At 53.2% G+C, this 22,804-nt stretch overlaps 1 protein-coding gene across 1 annotated transcript; it reads left to right on the forward strand.

Annotated features, from left to right (window-relative positions):
• Positions 1–758: 758 nt before the first annotated feature.
• On the forward strand, positions 759–22,550 carry LOC123346626 (zinc finger protein RFP-like). Its single transcript, XM_044984103.1, has 7 exons — positions 759–788; positions 13,383–13,766; positions 16,958–17,053; positions 17,648–17,878; positions 19,347–19,369; positions 20,088–20,203; positions 22,379–22,550. Exons 1-7 carry the CDS (start codon positions 759–761, stop codon positions 22,465–22,467), a joined length of 969 nt encoding a protein of 322 aa, XP_044840038.1. The 3' UTR covers positions 22,468–22,550.
• Positions 22,551–22,804: the final 254 nt, after the last annotated feature.

A 22,804-nucleotide genomic window follows, 5' to 3' on the forward strand; every position in this document is an offset into this window, starting at 1 on the left:
TACGCGTTAAAACCGGTTTTAGGAGCGTTAAACCTATTTAACGCCACACCCGTCCACACTAAGAGGCCCCTTATATCGATTTTAATGGCTCTTTAAATCGGTTTCTGTACTCCTCCCTGACGAGAGGAGTAGCGCTATTATCGGGATTAACAAATCGGAATAGGGTTAGTGTGGCCGGCAAATCGACGGTATTGGCCTCCGGGCGGTATCCCACAGTGCACCACTGTGACCACTCTGGACAGCATTCTGAACTCTGATGTACTAGCCAGATAAACAGAAAAAGCCCCGCGAACTTTTGAAATTCATTTCCTGCTTCCCCAGCATGGAGAGCTCATCAGGACAGGTGACCACGCACAGCTCATCTGCACAGGTCACAATGCAGTCTCCTGAGAATCGAAAAAGAGCCCCAGCATGGACTGCACGGGAGGTACTGGATCTGATCGCTATCTGGGGAGAGGATTCAGTGCTAACAGAACTGCGTTCAAAAAGACGAAATGAAAAAGTGTTTGAAAGAATTGCAAGGTCTATGACGGATAAAGGCCACACCAGGGACTCACTGCAGTGTAGAGTGAAAGTCAAGGAGCTCAGACAAGCCTACCAGAAAAACAAAGAAGCAAACGGAAGGTCCAGTGCAGGGCCAAAAACATGCTGCTTCTACGCTGAGCTGCATGCAATTTTAGGGGGCTGTGCCACAAGTACCCCACCCCTGTCCGTGGATTCCGAGGTGGGGGTTGTAATCTCTGCCATTGTTGAGGATTATGCGGACGGGGAAGATGACGACGAAGAAGGTGAGGAGGACGACCTTGCAGAGATCACACAGCACTCCGTGAGCCCCAACAGCCAGGCGCTTTTTCTCACCCTGATGGAATTACCCTCCCAACCCACTACCCCAGACAATGAAGCCATGGAAGGGACCTCTGGTGAGTGTACCTTTGCAAATATCAAAGATTGTTTTTTTAAGCAAGTGTTTTTTAATGATTGATTTGCCCTGAGGACTTGGGATGCATTAGCTGACAGTATAGTTAATTAGAAAAGTTTGTTAACATGTCTGGGGATTGAGCGAAATCCTCCAGGGACATCTCCATGAAGCGCTCCTGGAGGTACTCCAGAAGCCTTTGCAGAAAGTTTCTGGGCAAGGCTGCCTTGTTCCGTCCACCATGGTAGGACACTTTACCACGCCATGCATGTAGCAAATAATCAGGTATCATTGCATGGCAAAGCATAGCTGCGTATGGTCCGGTGATTGCTGGCATTCAAGAAGCATCCATTCTTTATCTCGCTGTGTTATCCTCAGCAAAGTGATATCGTTCAGGATAACCTGGTTGAAAATCAGGAATTTAAGTAAGGGGGATGGCCATTTTCCTACTGGGTTCGTGGACTGCAGCTTAAAAAAAAATCCTTTCCTGCACGTAGCCAAGCGGGGGGAGGGAGGAGTGAAATGCTGATGATCTTTTTCATGTTTGGTCAGCGGGGAGCTTCCCCAAGCTACCAGACAGGCAGTGGGGGGGAGGAAGGGTGTTGATTAGCAGGGAGCTAGCATGGTATTAGCCATGCGTTGGGGGGAGGGGTAAATCACTACAGAAGCCAAAAGACAGTGGCTTACCATGGCCGCATGCAAGCTAAATTCTGATGCCTGGACCTGTGTCTGTGAGATCTGTAACCCCAGAGCTGCAGGCACTCAGTATTAAGATGAAAAATGCGACCTTGTAGGGAAATCACATGTGCTATGTAAGGTGAATAGTGCTGTTCACTGTGAAAGAGTATAACCATTGTTCTGTTAAATGTATCTTTTTAAATATTTCTCTCCCTCATGCAGCTGGAAATTTTTCAAGCGTCCCTCCTCCATCCCAAAGGCTAGCACAGATAAGGCGGAGGAAAAAGAAGACGCGAGATGAAATGTTCTCGGATATTATGGAAGTTACACGCAGTGAAAGAGCTCATCTGAATGAGTGGAAGGACGTGGTATCAAATTACAGGAAAGATGCCAGTGAACGTGAGGACAGGAGGGACACCCAAGATGAGAGGTGGCGGCAGGAAGACCGGCAGGAAAATCAGCGGTGGCGGCAGGAAGATCAGCAGTGGCGGGATGCAACTCTGGGGCTGCTGCGTGATCAAACTGACATGCTCTGGCGTCTGGTGGAGCTTCAGGAACGGCAGCAGGATCACAGAGTGCCGCTGCAGCCCCTGTATAACCACCCTCAACCCTCACCATGTTCCACATCCTCCTCACCCAGACGTGTAAGAACGCGTGGGGGGAGGCTCCGTGCACCCGCCCACTCCACCCCCGTGGACAGCCCAACCAGAAGGCTGTCATTAATGTGAAATTTTTAAGTGGCCTTCTCCATCCCTCCTATCCTCCTCCCAAACCACACCCTTACTTCTCTCCCTCTATTTATAATGAATTAATAAAGAATACATGATTTTTAAACGAGAGTGACTTTATTTGCATAAGTAAGCTGTACTCGAAGGGGGAGGGTGAGTTGCTTACAGGGAATGAGTCAATCAAGAGGGGTGGGTGTTCATCAACAAACACAGCAGTCACACCGTACCCTGGCCAGTGATGAAGCTCGTTTTCAAAGCTTCTCTGATGCGCACCACTTCCTGGTGTACTCTTCTAATCTCCCTGGTGTCTGGCTGCGCGTAATCAGCGGCCAGATGATTTGCCTCAGCCTCCCACCCCGCCATAAAGATCTCCCCCTTACTCTCACAGAGATTGTGGAGAATACAGCAAGCAGCAATAACATAGGGGACATTGGTTTGGCTGAGGTCTGAGCGAGTCAGTAATGTGCGCCAGCGCGCCTTTAAATGGCCAAATGCACATTCTAACCACCATTCTGCACTTGCTCAGCCTGTAGTTGAACAGATCCTGACCACTGTCCAGGCTGCCTGTGTATGGCTTCATAAGCCATGGCATCAAGGGGTAGGCTGGGTCCCCCAGGATAACGACAGGCATTTCAACATCCCCAACTGTTATTTTCTGGTCTGGGAAGTAATTCCCTTGCTGCAGCCATTTAAACAGAGTAGTGCTTCTGAAGACGCGAGCGTCATGAACCCTCCCTGGCCATCCCACGTGGATGTTGGTGAAACGTCCCTTGTGATCCACCAGTGCTTGCAGCACCATTGAAAATTAACCCTTTGGGGTTTACGTACTGGGTGCCCTGGTGCTCCGGTGCCAAGATAGGGATATGGGTTCCATCTATCGCCCCCCCCCCCAGTTAGGGAATCCCATTGCACCAAAGCCATCCACTATGGCCTGCACATTTCCCAGAGTCACAACCTTTCGTAGCAGCAGCTTAGTGATTGCTTTGGCTACTTGCATCACAGCAGCCCCCACAGTAGATTTTCCAACTCCAAATTGATTCCCGACTGACCGGTAGCTGTCTGGCATTGCAAGCTTCCACAGGGCTATCGCCACTAATCTCGCTTCTCTACTGTGAGGGCTGCTCTCATCTTGGTATTATGGCGTTTCAGGGCAGGGGCAAGCAAGTCACAAAGTTCCATGAAAGTGCCCTTACGCATGTGAAAATTTCGCAGCCACTGCGAATCGTCCCACACCTGCAACACAATGCGGTCCCACCAGTCAGTGCTTGTTTCCCAGGCCCAAAATCGGCGTTCAATGGCTAGAACCTGCCCCATTACCATCAGGATCTCCAAAGCACAGGGGCCCGCGGTTTGAGAGAATTCTGTGTCCACGTCCTCATCACTGCCATCGCCGCGCTGCCGTATCCGCCTCCTCCTCACCTCAGTTTGAAGGTCCTTGTTCACCATATACTGCACGAGAGTGCGCGAGGTGTTTAAAACATTCACGATTGCAGTATTGAGCTGAGCAGGGTCCATGCTTGCTGTGTTATGGCGTCTGCACAGTTCACCCAGGAAAAAAAGGCGCGAAACGGTTGTCTGCTGCTTTCAGGGAGGGAGGGGTGAGGCTGCACCCAGAACCACCCGCGGCAAAGATTTTTTCCCCATCAGCCACTGGGAACTCAACCCAGAATTCCAAGGGGCGGGGGAGGCTGCGGGAACTATGGAATAGCTACGGAATAGCTACCCACAGTGGAACGCTCCAGAAATCGACGCTAGCCTCGGACCGTGGACGCACACCACCGAATTAATGTGCTTAGTGTGGCCGCGTGCAATCGATTTTATACAATCTGTTTTACTAAACCGGTTTCTGTAAAATCGGAATAATCCCGTAGTGTAGACGTACCCATAGTCTGCAAAGCTGTTAGGGGCCTAAACTCCCTAGACAATGGATGGACATCACAGGCACCTTACAGTGCAATTCACAAAAGCCAGCTCACTAGGCGGGGAGCCATCTCAGCTAGGCAATGGGAGAGGTGACAAGGGGGGAGGGGTGTCCTAAGCCCTGCCCCCTCTCACAGACAGGTGCCTAAATCAGGGCTGCAGAGGGGCATCTATGTCTGCTTAGCAACCCAGAGACAGGAACCCAGCGCCTGACGTCAGGTGGCTCAGGCGCCTAACGCGTTTCTTGCTGGAATGAGGTCAGCACCTGCCTCGCTCCACAGGGGGCGGGGCAGAGAAGCAGGAGGTGGTTTTGGTGCTATCACCTGCCTTATAACAGCCCCATGGTGAGAGCACTCAGCTGGCACCTGGGAGACCCACGTTCAGTTTCTGCCATCAAGCTGTGTGCAGCAGCTCACCAACGTGAGTACCAACCTCAGGGCAGACAGTTATAAACCAGGGCACAGACTCCCACTGGTCGTGTGTCCTGTATTTAGACTTCACCTCCCAGGTATCAGGTGAGAACACTCAAGCACTACAACAGCCTGAACATGGAGTCACAGACAGTCCCCTTGGGTTCTCCCGTCTCGCTGCTTTTCTGCCTCTTCTCCTGCTTCGTCTCCCTGCTCCCCCGCCGGGGCGGCCCCCCGTGGTACCGCAGGCCCCGTGCCGCTCTCAGAAGCGGCTGGCACAGCACCAGGTCCCTGGGGCCCCGGGGGAGGGGATGGGCAAAGGGCTCCATGTGCTGTTCCAGGCACCAGCAGCTCCCATAGGCTGGGAACAGGAACTGCGGCCAATGGGAGCTTTGAGGGAGGTACCTGGAGGCATGACAAGGGCAGCACACAGAGTCCTGTGCGCCCCCCCCGCAACCCCAGGGGCCACGCAGGGACGTGGTGAGTGGTGCGGTGTGGAGCCAGGGCAGGCACGCAGGGAGCGCGCCGCTGCAGGTAAGTGGCGCCAGATCAGAGCCCAAACCCCTCCTGCACCATGCCCCCCAATTCTCTGCCCTGAGGCCCCTGCCTGCACCTCGCACCCCTCCTGCACCCCAACCCCTGCCCTGAACCACCTGCCTTCACCCCGTATCCGTCCTGCACTCCAACTCCCTGTCCTGAGCCCCCTGCCTGAACCTTGCACCCCTCCTGCACCCCAATTTCCTATCCTGAGACCCCTCTTGCACCCCTCCTGCACCCCAACTCCCTGTCCTGAGCCCCTTCCTGCACACCGCACCCCCTCACACACACCAACCTTTATGATGTTTGCCTTGAAAAAAATAAATAAAATTTCCGGGGTGCACACCCGAATGGAATGTGCTGCGCACGCCTGTGAGTGTGATCCTGTAGTGCCAGGAGACACAGACAGGAGGGAGCGGAAGCAGCAGGCTGCCGGCTGAGCAGCTTCCAAGCCACAGGGGGCTGCTCTGCCTTTGCTGCTGGCTCCAGCAGGGCTCCCTGAGCAAGCTCACTCCCCACCCCTCTCAGCCCCGCCCCTGCCTGACTAGTAGGGCCTAAAAAATAGGAGGGCCTAAGACTAAAGCCACATTAGCCTAATAGGTAATCGGGCCCTGCCTGGAGACCTGGAGCAGGAGACAGTGTCTGCCCAGCCCAGGAAGAGCCATTAATAGAACCCGTTGTACCCGAAGACAAAGGGAGCAGGAGGTGGCAGCACTGGAGAGAGAGACTCTCCCTAATCCAGGAACAGGAAAGAGTCCCCCTCAGCTCAAGGCAAAGGAATGTGGCATCCGTGAGGGGGAAACCTCTCCATGCATGTCTCTGAATTTAATATTTCAGACATAGAAATAGTCACCAGAACTCAGCTGGTCAGAGTTAAGGGTGTTTGAATACTGGGCACTGAGAGAGAGAGAGAGAGAGAGAGAGAGAGACCCGGTTAGGTGCCACCGGACTGCAGTAAGGGGAACCCAAGCAACTGGGCCCCAGGATCCTCTGATAATTCAAGCCTCTCGGACTGGAACAGAGCCCATCCACTGCTCCAGTCTTGGGGTCCCTGGGCACATTCTTGGGGGGCTCTCTAGCCTCCTATCTGAGGCGTGAAACCTGCTGCCTAACCCCCAGTGCAGAGCTGACCCTTCAGACTCCCCCATGCCTGAATGCATCGTCTCACTGAACTCCAGGCCAAGGTGAGAGCCTGTTGGTTTCAGCTGAATTCTCTCTGGGGGCACATTGTGACCATTTAACACATGGAGAGACTCTTTGCACATCCAACATTATTGCTCTTTCACTTAACCAGCTAAAACACAAGAGAGTTCCAGGGCCAGCTCTAACATTTCTGCCGCCCCAAGCAAAAAAAAAGAGCGCCGCCTGACCCCTCCCCAAGCGTTGTGTCGCGCTGCTGCCCAAGTCCCCGACCCCCCGAGCGTCACGTCGCACCACCCAAGTCCCTGCCCCCCCAGCACCCCCTCAAGCCGCCCAAGTCCCCGCTCCCCCAGCGCCTCATTGCGCCGCCCAAGTCCCCGCCCCCCTGAGCATCACGTCGCACCGCCCATGTCCCCCCCCCCGAGCCCCGCGTCGCGCCGCCCAAGTCCCCGCCCCTCCCAGCGCCGCCTGGCCAAACCAAAAACAACAAAACCAAACCCTGATCGCCGCCTCCTCCCAAGGTGCCGCCCCAAGCACGTGCTTGGTAGGCTGGTGCCTGGAGCCGGCCCTGGCTGCTAAGGTCTGCACTGGCCCTTGCAGTCACTGAGTAGGGGGCCTACTGAACCAACCCTCTCTCTGCCTCAGTTTCCCCATCTATACAATGCCTGTGTGTCTCTTCGCATTACAGTCTATGGAGGACGAGGGCCTCATGGTTCTGAGCTCTGAGCAGACGCTGAGCAAGTAGATGCAGAAAGCGAATGAGTCAGTGTCCTGATCCTGAAAAGTCTCAATTTACTGAGAAAGGTGCAGAGCACAAAAATATCACCCCAGCTGTCTGACTGAATTCTCTCAGTAACCAGCTGCACACGGTACATCCCCAGGGCCCGGGGAGAGAAATGACAGGTACGATATGAACCATTCCAGTCTTTTTCCTTCTTGTAACCTTGTCCCAAAGCACTGAATCTGCTCTGCTCTGCAATGCTGAGTGAAGACCCAGGTACCTGAGGGAGCAGCAGGGGAAAGGTGTTTGAATGATGCCTGCAAATCTCAAGCCCCGCGGAGACCAGCGAAAGATCAGCACTTCCCTCTGCTGAGCTGCAACGTCTATTAACCACGTTGTTAAACTGCTGCAACGCTGGACCCGGGTAACTAGCTGCATCCGCAGCAGCATCTCTGCCCAGCACGGCTCCCCCACCACAGCTGAATTCCTTCTCCTTGTCCCAGATGGCGGCTTCCCAGACTGCCCCAGGCCTCCTCAGTCAGTCCCCACATCCCCTCCTGCAGCCGCAATGGGCAAGTGGCTGAGAGGTCTCTCTTTATCCCACACCAGGTACCCTGCAGCCCCTAGTGCGAGCTCCCCGCACACCCGCTGCCCTCGGCCATTGGGCCCCAGCCCTCACCTGGGGGACAGGAGCTTGGTCTCCCTGCAGTCCCTGGTCTCTCTGCCTGGACTAACATACAGGGAGAAAATGGGGGCAGGGCCTTGCTGGGTGTGGTTGCGTTACAGGGGCACCTGTCCCATTAGGGCCCAGTCTGAGCTCCCAGCACATTCCACAGGCCCCTGAGCTGCCATCAGATGGACTTTCAGCCTTGGTCCGTGTGGTGTGGGGGGGGAGGCTCTGGGTTACTGCCCTGGGGGAGCTGCTGGGGGAGGAAGGAGATTTACCTGCTCACAGACAATTTTAACAGTTCTAAAGCTTCAACATTTTGACTCTCAGTGTCCAGTGTCATTAAATAGTTCTGGTCTGACCAAAATATTGTCTAATCTCCCCATAATTTCCGACAACTGTGAACATTTTAATTGCAATGAAATGCTTAAAACCCAGATTGTCGTGCAGCTGTGAAAGTTTAAATCCATAAATATAAAAATTGATTAAAATAAACATTAGCTGTCAAAATTATATATTATAAAAAAATAGTTCTGCCCAGCCTGACTATCACTCCTTAGGCCTTGTCTACACTACAGGACTATTTCGAATATACTTAAGTCGAATTTGTGGATTCGACCTTATGAAGTCGAATTTGTGTATCCATACTAAATACACAAATTCGAACTTCTGAGTCCACATTCACGGGGCCAGCGTCGACTTTGGAAGCGGTGCACTGTGGGAAGCTATCCCACAGTTCCCGCAGTCCCCGCTGCCCATTGGAATGCTGGGTAGAGCTCGCAATGCCTGCTGGGTGAAAAAATGTGTCGAGGGTGGTTTTCGGTTACTGTCGTCATTGAACCGTCAATCACGCCCTCCCTCCCTGAAAGCGCCGGTGGGAAATCTGTTCGCGCCCTTGTCTGGTCGGTTACAGCGCGGACGCCACATCACTGTGAGCATGGAGCCCGCTGCGATCATCGCTGCACTTATGGCCGTTGTCAACTCCTCGCACCTTATCGTCCACCTCTGCAACAGTCAGCTGCTGAGAAATCGGGTGAGGAGGCTCCGGCAGTGCGATGAGGACAGGAAGTCACAGAGTGGCGCAGACCTCTCACAAAGCAGGGTACGCCGCGCCGTGGAGATCATGGTGGCAATGGGTCACGTTCATGGTGTGGAACGGCGATTCTGGGCCCGGGAAACAAGCACAGACTGGTGGGACCGCATAGTGCTGCAGGTCTGGGATGAGACAGAGTGGCTGCGAAACTTCAGGATGCGTAAGGGCATTTTCCTTGAACTGTGTGACTTGCTGTCCCCTGCCCTGAAGCGCCAGGACACACGCATGCGAGCAGCCCTGAGTGTGCATAAGCGAGTGGCCATTGCTCTCTGGAAACTAGCAACGCCAGACAGCTACCGGTCACTCTTGGAAACGTCCAGGACATCATAGATGGCTTCGCCGCGATGGGATTCCCAAACTGCGGTGGGGCTATAGATGGGACTCACATCCCTATCCCTATCCTGGCACCAGCCCACCAGGCCAGCGAGTACATTAACCGAAAGGGCTACTTTTCAATGGTGCTGCAAGCTGTGGTGGACCATAGGGGACGTTTTACCAACATCAACGTCGGGTGGGCGGGCAAGGTTCATGACGCGCGTGTGTTCAGGAACTCTGGTCTGTTTAGACGACTCCAGGCAGGTACTTTCTTCCCGGACCACAAAATAACGGTTGGGGATGTGCAGATGCCTACAGTGATCCTCGGGGACCCGGCCTACCCGCTAATGCCCTGGCTCATGAAGCCCTATATAGGCGCCTTGGACAGTGCGAAGGAACTCTTCAACTACCGGCTGAGCAAGTGCAGAATGGTGGTGGAGTGTGCTTTCGGACGTCTCAAGGGGAGATGGCGGAGCTTACTGACTCGCTCGGACATCAGCGAAAAGAATATCCCAGTAGTTATTGCTGCTTGCTGTGTGCTCCACAATCTATGTGAGAGCAAGGGCGAGACCTTTTTGGCCGCTTGGGAGGTTGAGGCAAATCGCCTGGCTGCTGTTTACGATCAGCCAGACACCCGTGCCGAGAGAATATCCCAGCGGGAAGCGCTGTGCATCAGGGAGGCTTTGAAAGCGAGTTTCCTCGCAGAGCAGGGTAACCTGTGACTGTCCACTTGATTTTAAGAGAGCCTGATCATGGGCCTGTGTCTGTATGTGTCCAGTTAGATCTGAGCTCACAAACCCGGTTCTCCAAGTTTCCCCCACTTCCAAAGCACGTTTTAAAACTTATGAAATGTTACAGTAATTAATAATAAATCTTTCGTTGACTTTGCATTTCTGTTTCTTGGTTGAAACATGGAAGCATTCTGTGCTGGGTAAGATGTGCACTGATGTACAGACCGCTTGTCCAAAACAGGACGGACAGCCTCCTGCTCCTACATAGGTCTGTGGGGTGGGGGACGGTTTACGGTGGTTGTGCATGTAGGGGGAGGGTTGCAGGAATGGGTGGGTTTGCAGGAAGGGGCGAGGGTGCCGTCTTTGGATAGGGGTTTACATGACGGCTGTGGGCTGTGGGTTTGGGCGTTGGAAGGGGTGAGGGGTGTGGGGGAAGGGTGAGTATCTGCCCCTGGATGAGGGCTCTTTTTGGGGCTCAGGGCACCGGGGAGGATCGTGGCTACGGTCGAAGTGCATGTGAAGGGAAGCCTGCCTTTACATTCGGGGATGGCAGGCACCAGGACCCTGGACAAGCATACACATCAACGAAAGACCCGGGGCAGCATACACCACACAGACTGACCCTGGTGCCTAGTGACTGCAGTCTGTGTGTGCCCTGCAGTTGACCCTGCACCCAAGTCTGTACCATGGTACTGTGGGCTATGCACTGCAATTACAATCCCCCCCCCCCCACACACACCCACAGAAAGTCTTCTGACACGAGAAACGTGACGGAAACAGTGAGTAACACCAAACCGCTTTTAATAATGTAGTACACAGTGGGGGGTTTAAACTTGGAGTTGGGACTGGTTGATGCTGTAAGGAAAGAACTTGTACAAATTTACAGCGCGAGAGGTGTCTCAAACATTAGCGGTCTGCTGCGGTGCAGGGACAGTTCTCACGGCCCCTACCGCCCCTCCTTCTTGTAACTTTGGGTGAGGGGGGGACAGGACTTCTTGGCGTTGGAGGGTGGTTGCAGATGCACTGCAGGGGGGCTCTCTCCTCCTGCCTGCGGTCTTGCAGAACATCTACAAGGCGCCGGAGCGTGTCCGTTTGCTCCCTCATTAGACCAAGCAGCATTTGAGTCGCCTGCTGGTCTTCCTGCCGCCACCTATCCTCCCGTTCCATGTGTGTGCGATGCTGCTGACACAGGGTGTCCCTCCACTGTCTCTGCTCTGCCGCCTCCGCTCTGGAGCAGGCCATCAGTTCCTGGAACATGTCGTCCCTAGTCTTTTTCTTTCGGCGTCTAATCTGAGCCAGCCTCTGCGAGGGGGATGCCGGGGCAGTCCGGGAAAGAGCCGAAGCTCTGTGATGCGAAAAAGTAGGTGATTTCCTTGAACACATACATGTTTGCCAACAGTAAACACAGTCTAGTCAGTTTCAGTTAACAAGACCAAAGAGGGAACCAAGTCTCAGGAGATCTCAGAACTAGTCCGAGATTTCGGAATACGCTCTCATTGGCGGCGCCATTGCACTGGACAGCGCACAAGCGAGGAGACAGCTGCATCCCTCTTGCACAAAGTCCTGGTAAGCCTTACAGTACATACTGCTTATCAGTTAGTGGTTAGCTGTGCTCTCCTGCTAAAGGAAATGTGCAAAGCAGAAAGGATGAGCCTTTTGCAGCCCCTCCCGCCAGTGCACGGGAACGATCAATGGATGCTTGTTCTCTGTGGCCTCTCGCACGTGGCTGTTAGGCGAGGGTCATTGTTATGCAACCTAATTGTAAACCATTAACAATAGTAACACTACACTAATTGCCCTACTTAGATGCAGTATTTGCAGAACGAGATCACCCTGAGGCGGGTCACTCGTGCCCAGAAAGACAGGATGTTACGGGACGCATTGCACAGACCAGGACCATATGCAGCAATGCTAGTCGAGGCAATGGTTCCACTCTATATTCGGATGTCCTGGCGTGGAAGAGTCTGCTTCCACGGAGCGCCCAACAAGGCACCTCTTCCGACGAACCTCATGCGGAGGCTTTGCGAGGAACTGAGTGACACCTTCGTGGAAATGTCGCTAGAGGATTATTTTTCTATCCCCATTTGTGTGGACCTTCTCTTCATATAGTTTAATATTTAGAATTTTGTAAATACAGTTTCTATTTTTTCTATAACAATGTTATAAAAAATAAATGTTTATACGTGTGTAGCACTTACCGCCTGATCCTTCCCCTTATTCCGAGTCCGGGTTAACGGCAGGGGAGGGTTGGTAGGGGATCTCTGTGAGGGTGATGAAGAGATCCTGGCTGTCAGGGAAAGCGGGAGTGTGTTCGCTGTCGCCTGCGCCGTCCTCAAAAGACCCTTCCTCAGCTTCCCCATCGGCGAACATCGAGGAGGAACTGTCCCGGTACACTATTCCGTCCTCGGAGTCCACCGTCACTGGTGGGGCAGTTGTGGCAGACCCACCTAGAATGGCATGCAGTGCCTCGTAGAAGCGGCATGTCTGGGGCTGTGCTCCGGAGCGTCCGTTTGCCACTCTGACTTTTTGATACCCTTGTCTTAGGTCCTTGACTTTCACGCGGCACTGCATCGCATCCCGGCTGTATCCTTTCTCTTTCATGGCTTTTGAGACCTTCTCGAAGGTCTTCGCGTTCCGCTTGCTGGAGCGCAGCTCCGAGAGCACAGACTCCTCACCCCACACAGCGATCAGATCCATGACTTCCCGGTCAGTCCATGCTGGGGACCTCTTTCTATTCTGGGATTGCCTGGACTCCTCTGCTGGAGAGCTCTGCATCGTTGCAGGTGCTGCTGAGCTCGCCCCGATGTGCAACCAGAACGTCAGATTCAAAGTGCCCAGACAGGAAAATGAATTCAAATTTTCGCGGGTCATTTCCTGTGTGGCTGGGCAGAGAATCCAAGCTCGGACTGCTGTCCAGAGTGTCAACAGAGTGGTGCAGTGTGGGATAGCTCCCGGAGCTACTAAGTTCGATTAGCATCCACACCAAGCCTAATTCGAGCTAGCCGTGTCGAATTTAGCGTTACTCCACCTGCCGGGGTGGAGTACCAAATTCGAACTAAAGAGCCCTCTAGTTCGAATTAAATGGCTTCCTGGTGTGGACGGTTGAGCGGTTAGTTCGAATTAACGCTGATAAATTCAAATTAAAGTCCTAGTGTAGACCAGGCCTTAGACACCCAGCTCCTGCTCCTCCAGGTTCAGCCTCACAGGGGGATGCCTCAGTGACCCTCCCCACCAGCTCAGGGGCTGATTGCATGACCGGAGCCCTTTGGGGTTTTAATTACAGGCTAATTTCACTGAAAGTTACCTGACACCGGTGTGATTGTACATTTTTACACTAAAGCCTCCAGGGATTAAATTGGTTGGGTCCTTCCTGCTCAGCAAACAGCCTGAGTCATTTTCAGGCAAGGAAACACCCCCTTGCTGCTGCAGGCGGGGCATAGTTTGAATTCAGGAATTTGAAACAAAGCCTGTTACAAACTGCCCAGAGAGAGCCATGGCTGCAGAGAACCCAGTGGAAAGGCTCCAGGAGGAAGCGACATGTCCCGTCTGTCTGGAGTATTTCACAGAACCTGTCAGTCTGGAGTGTGGGCACAATTTCTGCCGAGCCTGCATCGCCCAGTGCTGGGAGGGATCCGATACAGCCGCCTCCTGCCCTCAGTGCAGAGAAACTGTGCAACAGAGAAACCTCAGGCCCAACAGGCAGCTGGCAAGTATCCTAGAACTCGTCAAGCAGTTGAGTTTACAGGCGGCAAAAGGAGCAGGAGGGGACGGGGTGTGTGAGAGACACCAGGAGGCTCTGAAACTGTTCTGTGAAGAGGATCAAACCCCCATCTGTGTGGTGTGCGACAGATCCCGGGCTCACCGCGCTCACACGGTGGTTCCCATAGAGGAGGCTGCCCAGGAGTACAAGGTAGGGAATTGCTGTCAAATTTAATGGGTTAACTTCTGGGTTTTAATTACAGGCTAATTTCACTGAAAGTTTCCAGTCACATATGTTACTCATCATTTAGCTCTGCAAAGTCTTCATTGTGTGGGGAGATGCTATAACAAAATTAATGATCTGGCAGTGCGGCAATAGAGGCAAAATATTAAATCTTGAAAGCAGGATTTACTCCACTCCCAGAAGCACCGCTCACTCCATACCCCTCCCCTCCATTGCTCTCCCCCACCCTCACTCACGTTCACCGGTCTGTGGCAGGAGGTTGGGATTCAGGTGGGGGTGGGGGTGCGGGCTCTGGGCTGGAGCCGAGGGGTTTGCAATCTGGGAGGGGCTCTGGGCTGAGCCTGGGGCAGTGTTGGGGTGCAGGAGGGGGTCTGGGAAGCTGGCTCTAGCTGGGCGAAACTGATTTACCTCATGCGGCTCCCAGTCAGTAGTGCAGTGGGGCTAACGCAGGCTCCCTGCCTGTCCCAACCCTGTGCCACTCCTTGAAGGTGCCAATGTGCCCCTTGGGGGGGCGGGGGTGTGTGGCTACGCGCGCTGCCCCTCTCTGCAAGAACCACTCCCGCAGCTCCCATTGTCCACAGTTCCCCATTTCCAGCCAATAGGAGCTGCGGGGGTGGTGCTTGCAGGCAGGAGCCCCGTGAAGAGAACCGTGCCCTCACTCCAGGCTGTGGGGGCATGATGGCCCCTTCTGGGAGTGCCGCATGGCTGGGGCAGTCAGGGAGCCTGCCTGCGCTGCCGGAGATCACGATCGACTGGGAGAATCTCCAGGATCTACTAGTCAATTGCAATTGACTGATAGGTGATCACTGGTCTAGCTAGACAAAAGGTGGGAAGGGAAACTGAGGCACAAAGCAGGGCAGCAAAGTTGCACACAGTCACCCAGCATGTCAGTGACAGAGCTTAGCGTAGAACCCAGATGTCCTTAGACCCTGGCCAAGGCCCAAACCACTTTGCCATGCTGCCATCTTAGCATCAGCCCCACCCCGTGATGTAGTGTCCCCGTTAGGTGGGAGAGACGCCTTGATAAAGGTCCCAGGCCCAGCAGGCAGAGGAGGTTTCTCACTGGGATTCTGAACTCCCGTATTGCTCCATGAGGGGTTAAACTCAGATGCTGCCGGCCTGCACTAGAGGAGATCACTGGGCTAAAGAGTGTGTGGGACCCCGAGCACCTTCAGTCCGCACACAAAAGGGCTCCAGACAGCTCAGGTCCATGCCAAGTACTGCTGGGATTACACTGGGTTGTAGCAAAACCAACCCCAGGCTGGAGCTGACCAGTGTCAGTCTGACCTGTTCTGTTGTGTACGTGGGCAAGGACCAGCCAAAGTGGTTCCATTAGTCCAGGGTCTCAAACACGCGCCTGCGAGGTTATTTTCTGTGGCCTGCGAGCTCTTCGCGGCCTCCCCCTAGCGGATGGAACCTGGGGGAGCAGAGGCACAGGGATGTGTGTGTTGCTGTTGCTTCAGGCACCACCCCCAGCAGATCCCATTGGCTGCGGTTCCCCATTCCCAGCCAATGGGAGATGCTGGGGGCAGTGCCTGAAGCAACAGCGACACACACACCCCGTGCTCCTGCTCCCGCACGTTCCAGCGGCTTCCCGGAGTGGCGCAGGGGCAGGGCAGGCAGGCAGGGAGCCTGCCGTTCCCCCAGTGTGTGCTGGGCCAGAGCTCGCCCCCCAAACTGCTCCTGCAGTCGAACCCCCTGCCTTGACCCCCTTGCCACACCCCTCCTGCACCCCAACTCCCTGCCCGGAGCCCCCTGCCGCACCCCGACCCCCTGCTGTACCCTGCACTCTGGCCCCCTGCCCTGAGCCCCTTGCTGCACCCCTCCTGCACCCCAACCCCCTTCCCTGAGCTGCCTGCCGCACTCTGCACCCGACCTCCTGCCCTGAACCCCCTGCTGCACCTTGCACCCCAACCCATTGCCCTGAGCCCCCTGCCACACCCCTCCTGCACCCTAACTCCCTGCCCTGACCCCCTGCTGCACCCTTCATCCCTCCTGCACCCCACACCCCAACTCCCTGCCCTGAGCCCCTGCCTCACCCCACACCCCTCCTGCACCCCCTGGGGGCAGGGAGGGGGCGGAGTTGGGGTGGGGATTTCGGGGAAGGGGTTGGAATGGGGGCAGGGAAGGGGTGGAGTGGGGGCGGGGCCGAGGGCCGGGTGGGGAGGTGTCAGTAATGCGGCCCTCAGGCCAATGTACTAGTCCTCATGTGGCCCTCGTGGTCATGTGAGTTTGAAACCCCTGCATGAGTCCCACCAGGCAGTCTTTTGAAATCTCCCAGAATGCACTGCTTCCGGGATCTTTACCAGGGAATGGGACAGTGGGGCATCTGCCCAGGGGGCATCGCCACGGAAAGGCTTTAGGACAGTCGTAGGGCAAACCCAAAGCCATTCTTTATACAAATCTGCATCATGTCTAATTAGGGTGGTCACTGAGGCATCCCCAGAACATCGGACATGCCCACACCTGCCTTCATGGGCCCGTCCTCACCAGTATCAGTCACCCTGTGTGGGCCCCACCACTGCTTTTTTCAGTGTGCCACCTGCCTGCATCATTTTGCATGAAGGTGCCACTCCCATCCTCATGGGTGTCCTCCTGCATCCTCCGTCTCCTCCTCTCCCTTTTGCACCAGACAAAGCCACATTCAGTGCCGAGTCCCTACCGGACAGGGAGCGTGCTCCACAAGACTGGGATTGCACAGCTTCAAACCAGACGAATTGCCTCCCGACATCTCATGGGGTTTGCCCTGGTGTTTAAACCAGTGCAGTCCCCAGGGCTTCAAGGGTGAAACCCGGGTGGCTTCGAGGAATTCTATCACTTCGTTCATTAAACCTTCTACTAAACAGGTTTATTGATTCACCCCCATGTAACTCCAGTGCCCTGTTATGCTCTGTACCACTAATCAATTCACATATACCAGTAAAGCTTGGGTATCATTGAAATCTCTAATTACTAAAAACACTGAACCGGAATTGGTAATGAGTCTGAATGTGACACGCTCCCAGTCTCTATTAATGAGGTTTGATCTCCTTGGTGGCCCTGATGTCACAAAGCGATTAGAACCACAGTCATCTTGGGTTTTGGGTGGAAAAACACCCACTTCCAAGCACCTCTCAACTATCCAGATGAAACCGCCCAAATCATTTCTGTTTCTTCAGGAAAGAATCCAGGCCCATTTGAAGACTCTGAGGGAAGAGAGAGAAAATCTGCTGGGATTGAAAGCGACTGGAGAGGGGAATAGCCAGGAGTATCTGGTAGGTGCCTGTTGTTATGAACCAGCAGGGACTGGTAGTGGGAGGTCTATTTGGTGGCAGACTCCTGTGTGGCCTTGGTGAACATGGGCTTATGTGTGTGTTTCTCCATGACCATGGATTGTTGGGTTTGATTCATGTGTAGACGAGCCCTAAGCTTCCCTTTCAATTGATGAGTAGCCTTTGTGGCTTACCCAGAAATCCCCCCAAGTGAACTGAATGTCCCTGCGAAGTGCTGTCCACTGGGTCTAGACATTTTGTGCATTTTTAAAACCTTTGTTTCTTTTAACTCCCCTGACATCTCTGTCAGTGTAGTGCTGTGTCCTGCCTCCTGCTGCTCTGGGTCTGAATTTCCACACTCCATAAATAACAGAAGATGCTGACCATGACCGACAGAGAAACTTCCCTTTCAGGGGGATACCGGGGCCAAAGGGGAAGGTGTGAGAGAATCCCCTGCCTAGTACCCACAGGGTAGAGTCAAATGTCAGAAATTTTAGGATTTTCACAGAAAATCACCCTCCTGCACACTCAGCTCTCCATGAAAGGACCCTGGGCTCCACCCATGTCCCTGACCAACCCTTGCCCTATTTCATACAGAAACAAACACAAATCGAGAGGCAGAAGATTGTGTCTGAATTTCAGCAACTGCAGCAGTTCCTGGAGGAACAAGAGCGACTCCTGCTGGCCCAGCTGGAGAAGCTGGACAAGGAGATTGTGAGGATCCAGAATGAAAATGTCAGTAAATTCTCCGAGCAGATTTCCGGTCTGAGTGAGCTGATCAATGAGATGGAGGGGAAGTGTCGGAAGCCAGCGAGTGAATTCCTACAGGTGAGACTGAATGAGAAACATAGGTGGGTGCTCCAGGACAGCCAGCTCTCCCGCTCAGTGCTACCCACCATCAGCCCTGCCGATCAACTCCTCCCACTTCTTCCAGCACCATCTGCCTGCTGCAATCAGCTGTTCCACTGTGTGCAGGAGATGCTGGAAGGGAGGGGAAGGAGCAGGGAGGGAGTGTGCTCATGTTAGGATTCCCTCCCCGCTTTGAACTCTGGGGGACAGATGTGGGGACCCACATGAAAGACCCCCTAATCTCATATTCCTTCATCTTAGGTTAAAAACTTCCCCAAGGCCTAAATTCCTTTCCTTGTCCTTGGACGGTATTGCTGCCACCACCACCAACTGATTTTAAACAAAAATTCAGAGATGGGTCACTTGTCCTCCCAAAATATCCCCCCAAGCGCCTTCACCCCATTTCCTGGGGAGGCTTGAGAATAATATATCAACCAATTGCCTTTAATGTAAGTACAGACCAGATCCTTATCTTTAGGACACTAAAATCAATCAGGTCCTTAAAAGAAGAACTTTATTATAAAGAAAAAAGTACAAGAATCACACCTGCAAAATCAGGATGGAAGGTAACTTTACAGGGTAATAAAAAGACTTAAAACACAGAGGACTCCCCTCTGGACTCACTTTCACAGTTACAAAAACAGGAATAAAACTACCTCTTCGCATAGGGAAAATTCACAAGCTAAAACAAAAAATAACCTAACGCATTTCCTTGCCTTAGTTAGAATTTTTGTAATCTTAGATGGATCATTTCAGGTAGGTTTTCAGGAGATGTTGTCCCTGCTTGGTCTATATCTCTATCAGGAAAGGGAACAAACAAACAGAGCCCAAACAAAACCTCCCCCAACCCACCAGATTTGAAAATAGCTTCTTTCCTTATCGGTCCTTCTGGTCAGGAGCCAACCAGGTTATCTGAGCTTCTTAACCCCTTAGAGGTAAAGCGATTCAGTACAGCTGCAAGGAGGTATTTTATGTGACTCTTTCCTTTATATTTATGGCAGCTCACAAGAGGAGGTGAGGAAGAGACAGTGTGGAGGTTGAGTGGGAGTGGGAAGAGTTGGGTTGGGGTGTGGCATTGGGGAAAGGTTTGGAGTGGGGGTGAGGCATGGGGTTGAGCACCCCCAGGGACAATTGGAAACCAGCACTCATCATTAGAAACATGCCAGACCACCACAGAGGGAGGAGCGGGCTGCTGAATCATAAGTACTGGAGTCAAGCAGTCAGAGATCTCAGTGTAACTCAGCATGTGCATTGCTGACATCTGAGTATTATTCTTAGCAGAGTCACAGAGATATGAAAGATGGAAAAGCCCCATTAGCTCAGGGAATCAATGGCCCTGGGGCCAGGGCAGGGTCTCTTCCCCCATACTTCCTAAATCCCTTCCCTGGGATCCCCTGTGTGTGTGTGTCAGAGAGGACTGAAATTCTTTTGTCTCTCTTTCCTTTAGGATGTCAGAACCACCTTGAGCAGGTATGTGGCTCCCTCTCATTCCACAATGCTGGGAAAGAGCTTGATGATGAGGGTAGCACCGCATCTCCCCAGGGCTCTACAGAAAAATGTGTGGGGAGATCACATGTTAGATACAAATCTCTCTGATCAGCTTCATCCTGGGCTGCTCACTCTTGTACGGAAGACTCTGGAATTCTCCAGTCACTGGGAAAGACTGACCTCAAGTATTTTGTAGAGATGTCACATCCCTGGGGGACTGGCTGCCTCAGGATTGTGAGGATGGGCTATGGGCCTGTCACTGCTGGGTCCTGGTCACTCTTCAGCCCAGGGCAATAGTTTTCAAGAGCCTTTCCCCATCTGAGGGCTGTTTGGAGACCTGTGAGAAATGAGCTGGGGAAGGGGTAGTTGATGTCTCAGTCTAGTTCCTAGACGGCAGATTTCTACAGCATTTCACCTGGGAACCTCCTGACCCTCAGAGCATGGAGGCCAAGGAGCGAATTGGCCATGGAGACTCAATTCCACTTTTGTCCCCAAAGCTGGTCTCTTCAGACCAGAGTTGAAGAATATTAATGACCTTTGAAGGGAAGGTTGCTTGGCCCTGGGTTGTGTTATACCTGCTCTGAGGCTGGGAGAAGTTGAGGAATTCTAACCCCAGGCCCATTAGAGCAGCGACTCACTAGCCAGAACTTATAATGAGTCACACAGTAAAATATAATCACGTGAAATTGTTTCCCTCCAGGTGTGAGAAGGGGAAGTTCCAGCAGCCAGGGGAGATTTCTCCTAAATTGGAAGAGCGAGTCAGTGGTTTCTCCCAGAAAACGATTGTGCTAATGGAGATTCTGGGGAAGTTCAAAGGTACCTAGAAGGGATCTAGGAATGGAAATTGGGATGAGCCTCTGAGAAGAGAATGGTGCTGATCAATTGGTTCACACTTAGATGATGCTGTTAAATTAAGAAATGACTCAAAGACTTTAAGACCGGAAGGGACCATCATGATCATCCAGTCTGACCACCTGCACATTGCAAGCCACAGAATCTCACCCACCCACTCCTGCAATTGACCCCTAACCTCTGGCCAAGTTACTGAAGTCCTTAAATCATGATTTTAAAACTTCAAGTGTAACTGGTTGAGCACTCAGCAGTGCGGCGCCTCCTGCTGGTCAGTCAGGGAATTAGCTTTCCTGCTCCAGAGCGCCCACTGCTGGCCAGTGTCTCTCCTGCCTCAGGTCCTCCCATGTCCCTCCTGGACCCCAGTGCCCCTTACCTTGGGGTTCTGCCCACAGCAGTACCCCCACACTCTGGGTCTCCTCTCCCAGGGGAAGCCCAACCCTCTATACCCACCTTGTCTCAGTGGTTACTGTGAGTCATCTAGCCCCCTTTCTCTGGGGCAGCCTGCAGTCCGCAATGTCCACTCATCATTAGCAAAGGGGTTGCACCTACTGCCTTTCTAACCCTAGTACCATCCCTGGCCCTTAACAAGGCCTCAGCCTGGGGACTTGCCAGGCCAGAGCTCCCCAGCTCTGCCTGCCCCGCCCCAGCCCTGCTCTGTGTAAGGTACCTTGTGCTCTGCTACCAGGCAGCCCTGCAGTGAGACTCCTGCCTGCCTAGCTCCCAGCCCTTTGATCAGGGCCAGTTGTGACCTAATTGGATGTGGCCCCAGCTGTGGCTGCCTCCCCAGTCAGCCGACCTCATCTGCTTTTCACCTTTTACCTCCTTTTATCCCAGGAGGGGGGTAACTGTCCCACTACACAAGTTACAGAGAATCCACCATTGACTCTAGTTTAAAACTGCAACTGACCCGTGCCCCAGGCTGCAGAGGAAGGAAGGAAGAAAATCCCCAGGCTCTCTGTCAATCTGACTTTGGGGGAAATTCCTTCCCCACCCCAGATATGATGGTCAGTTGGATACTGAGCATTTTGGCAAGACCCAACAGCCAGACACGTGGCAAAGAATTCTCTATAGCTCAGAGCCCTCCCCGTCTACTGCCCCATCACCAGCCATGGGGCACATTTCTCAAAGGCGGATCCAGCCCATCACTGAGTTGTGGTCCCGTTTGCAGCTAATTTGGGCCAAATGGGCTGTAGGGAAGGAGAAAGCCCCTCCCCCATGATCAGGGAACCCTCCAGCACAGGCACCTCTTGTGCCTCCTCCCCAGCAGCTGCAGGCACAAGGCGTGTTCCTGAGAGGTCTGGAAATGGGGTGGGGGTGGTGAGGGCGGTTGGAAGAGGGAGCGGGGTGGACAAGGGACAGAGGGACATGGGCCATGTAAAGCTGGGCCTCAGACACTCTGCACAGTGGCCTAAACACACAGGGGCCATTGTCACAGGGATGTAGCTCGGGCTGGCTTCAGAACTTTCTCTGCTTGTGCCAAGGTCTGCACCGGCCCCTGCAAGCACTGAATAGTGGAGTCACAAATGGCCCCTCCCCTCTCTCCTTTTGTGGGTACAAGGGTGAATCTGGTCCATGGAGCCAGCCTTCCTCCGCCTCAATGTCCACATGGGTAAAATGATTTTATTATTATTCCTATTTCTGCCTATGGATGACGAGGCCCCATCATGCTCCTCTCTGTGGAGACGCTGAGTAAACAGACCCAACAGCTCACAATTAGAGGCAGGATTTCACAAACTCTGAACATCCCGTTAGTGTCAAAGGGACCCAAGTGGGTAAAGTTACTTTTATGCCAAAGTCTTTGCAGGCTCTGGGTCTAGGTTAGGACAAAAGGCAGTAAGTGAATGAAACAAACCAACTGGAGTCTGAAGGGACGGGGGGATGAGGAGGGAAAAGTAAATCTCTTACAGATTGTGTGTCCTGGGATAGTTGTGAGGCTGTAAGGCTGCTGGCTCCATTGCTGAGAGATGCCTGATTGAGAGGGGAACTAGATTTTAGACCTTTTTATATTAAATACCTGAGTGTGTCTCTGGGCCTCTCTGTCTGTTTCTCTGTCATAATTATAAAACAGTTTCAGAGTGGGGATGCTCTTATGAATATGAAAGTCTGAAATCTCACCTCTCTTCTCCTTTCTCCCCCAAGACACTCTGCCGTCTGAATTGGAGAGAAAAAGGGGAGGATCATTTGGAGCACACAGACAGGGTGAGTCTGCGGGTGAAGATTGCCTTTAAATTATGAGAAAATTCCAGAGAAAACGTCTTCATGAGATTGTAGCTAAAGTTACCAACCAAACTGACAGTGACCATGACACACACAGCCCTAAAAATAACACATTAAATGGTAAGGAGATCCAGGGGCCCATGTCTCCCCCCCCCACACTTTTAAAGACGGGATGACCAGAACACTTTTCAGCATGGGCATAGTTTGGCGGAAGAGGGCCGCATTGCCTTGGGCACGTGTTGAGCATCGCAGGCAGTGTCTGTGCTTAGGGCAGGACAGCTGAGCAGCTCCTCTCTGTGTAGTGCAACCCCTGCTCGCAGCACCAACCTCTCCCTGGTGCTGGCCTCT

Source organism: Mauremys mutica, chromosome 12 (assembly GCF_020497125.1).
Source record: "Mauremys mutica isolate MM-2020 ecotype Southern chromosome 12, ASM2049712v1, whole genome shotgun sequence".
Taxonomy (NCBI): Eukaryota; Metazoa; Chordata; order Testudines; family Geoemydidae; genus Mauremys; species Mauremys mutica.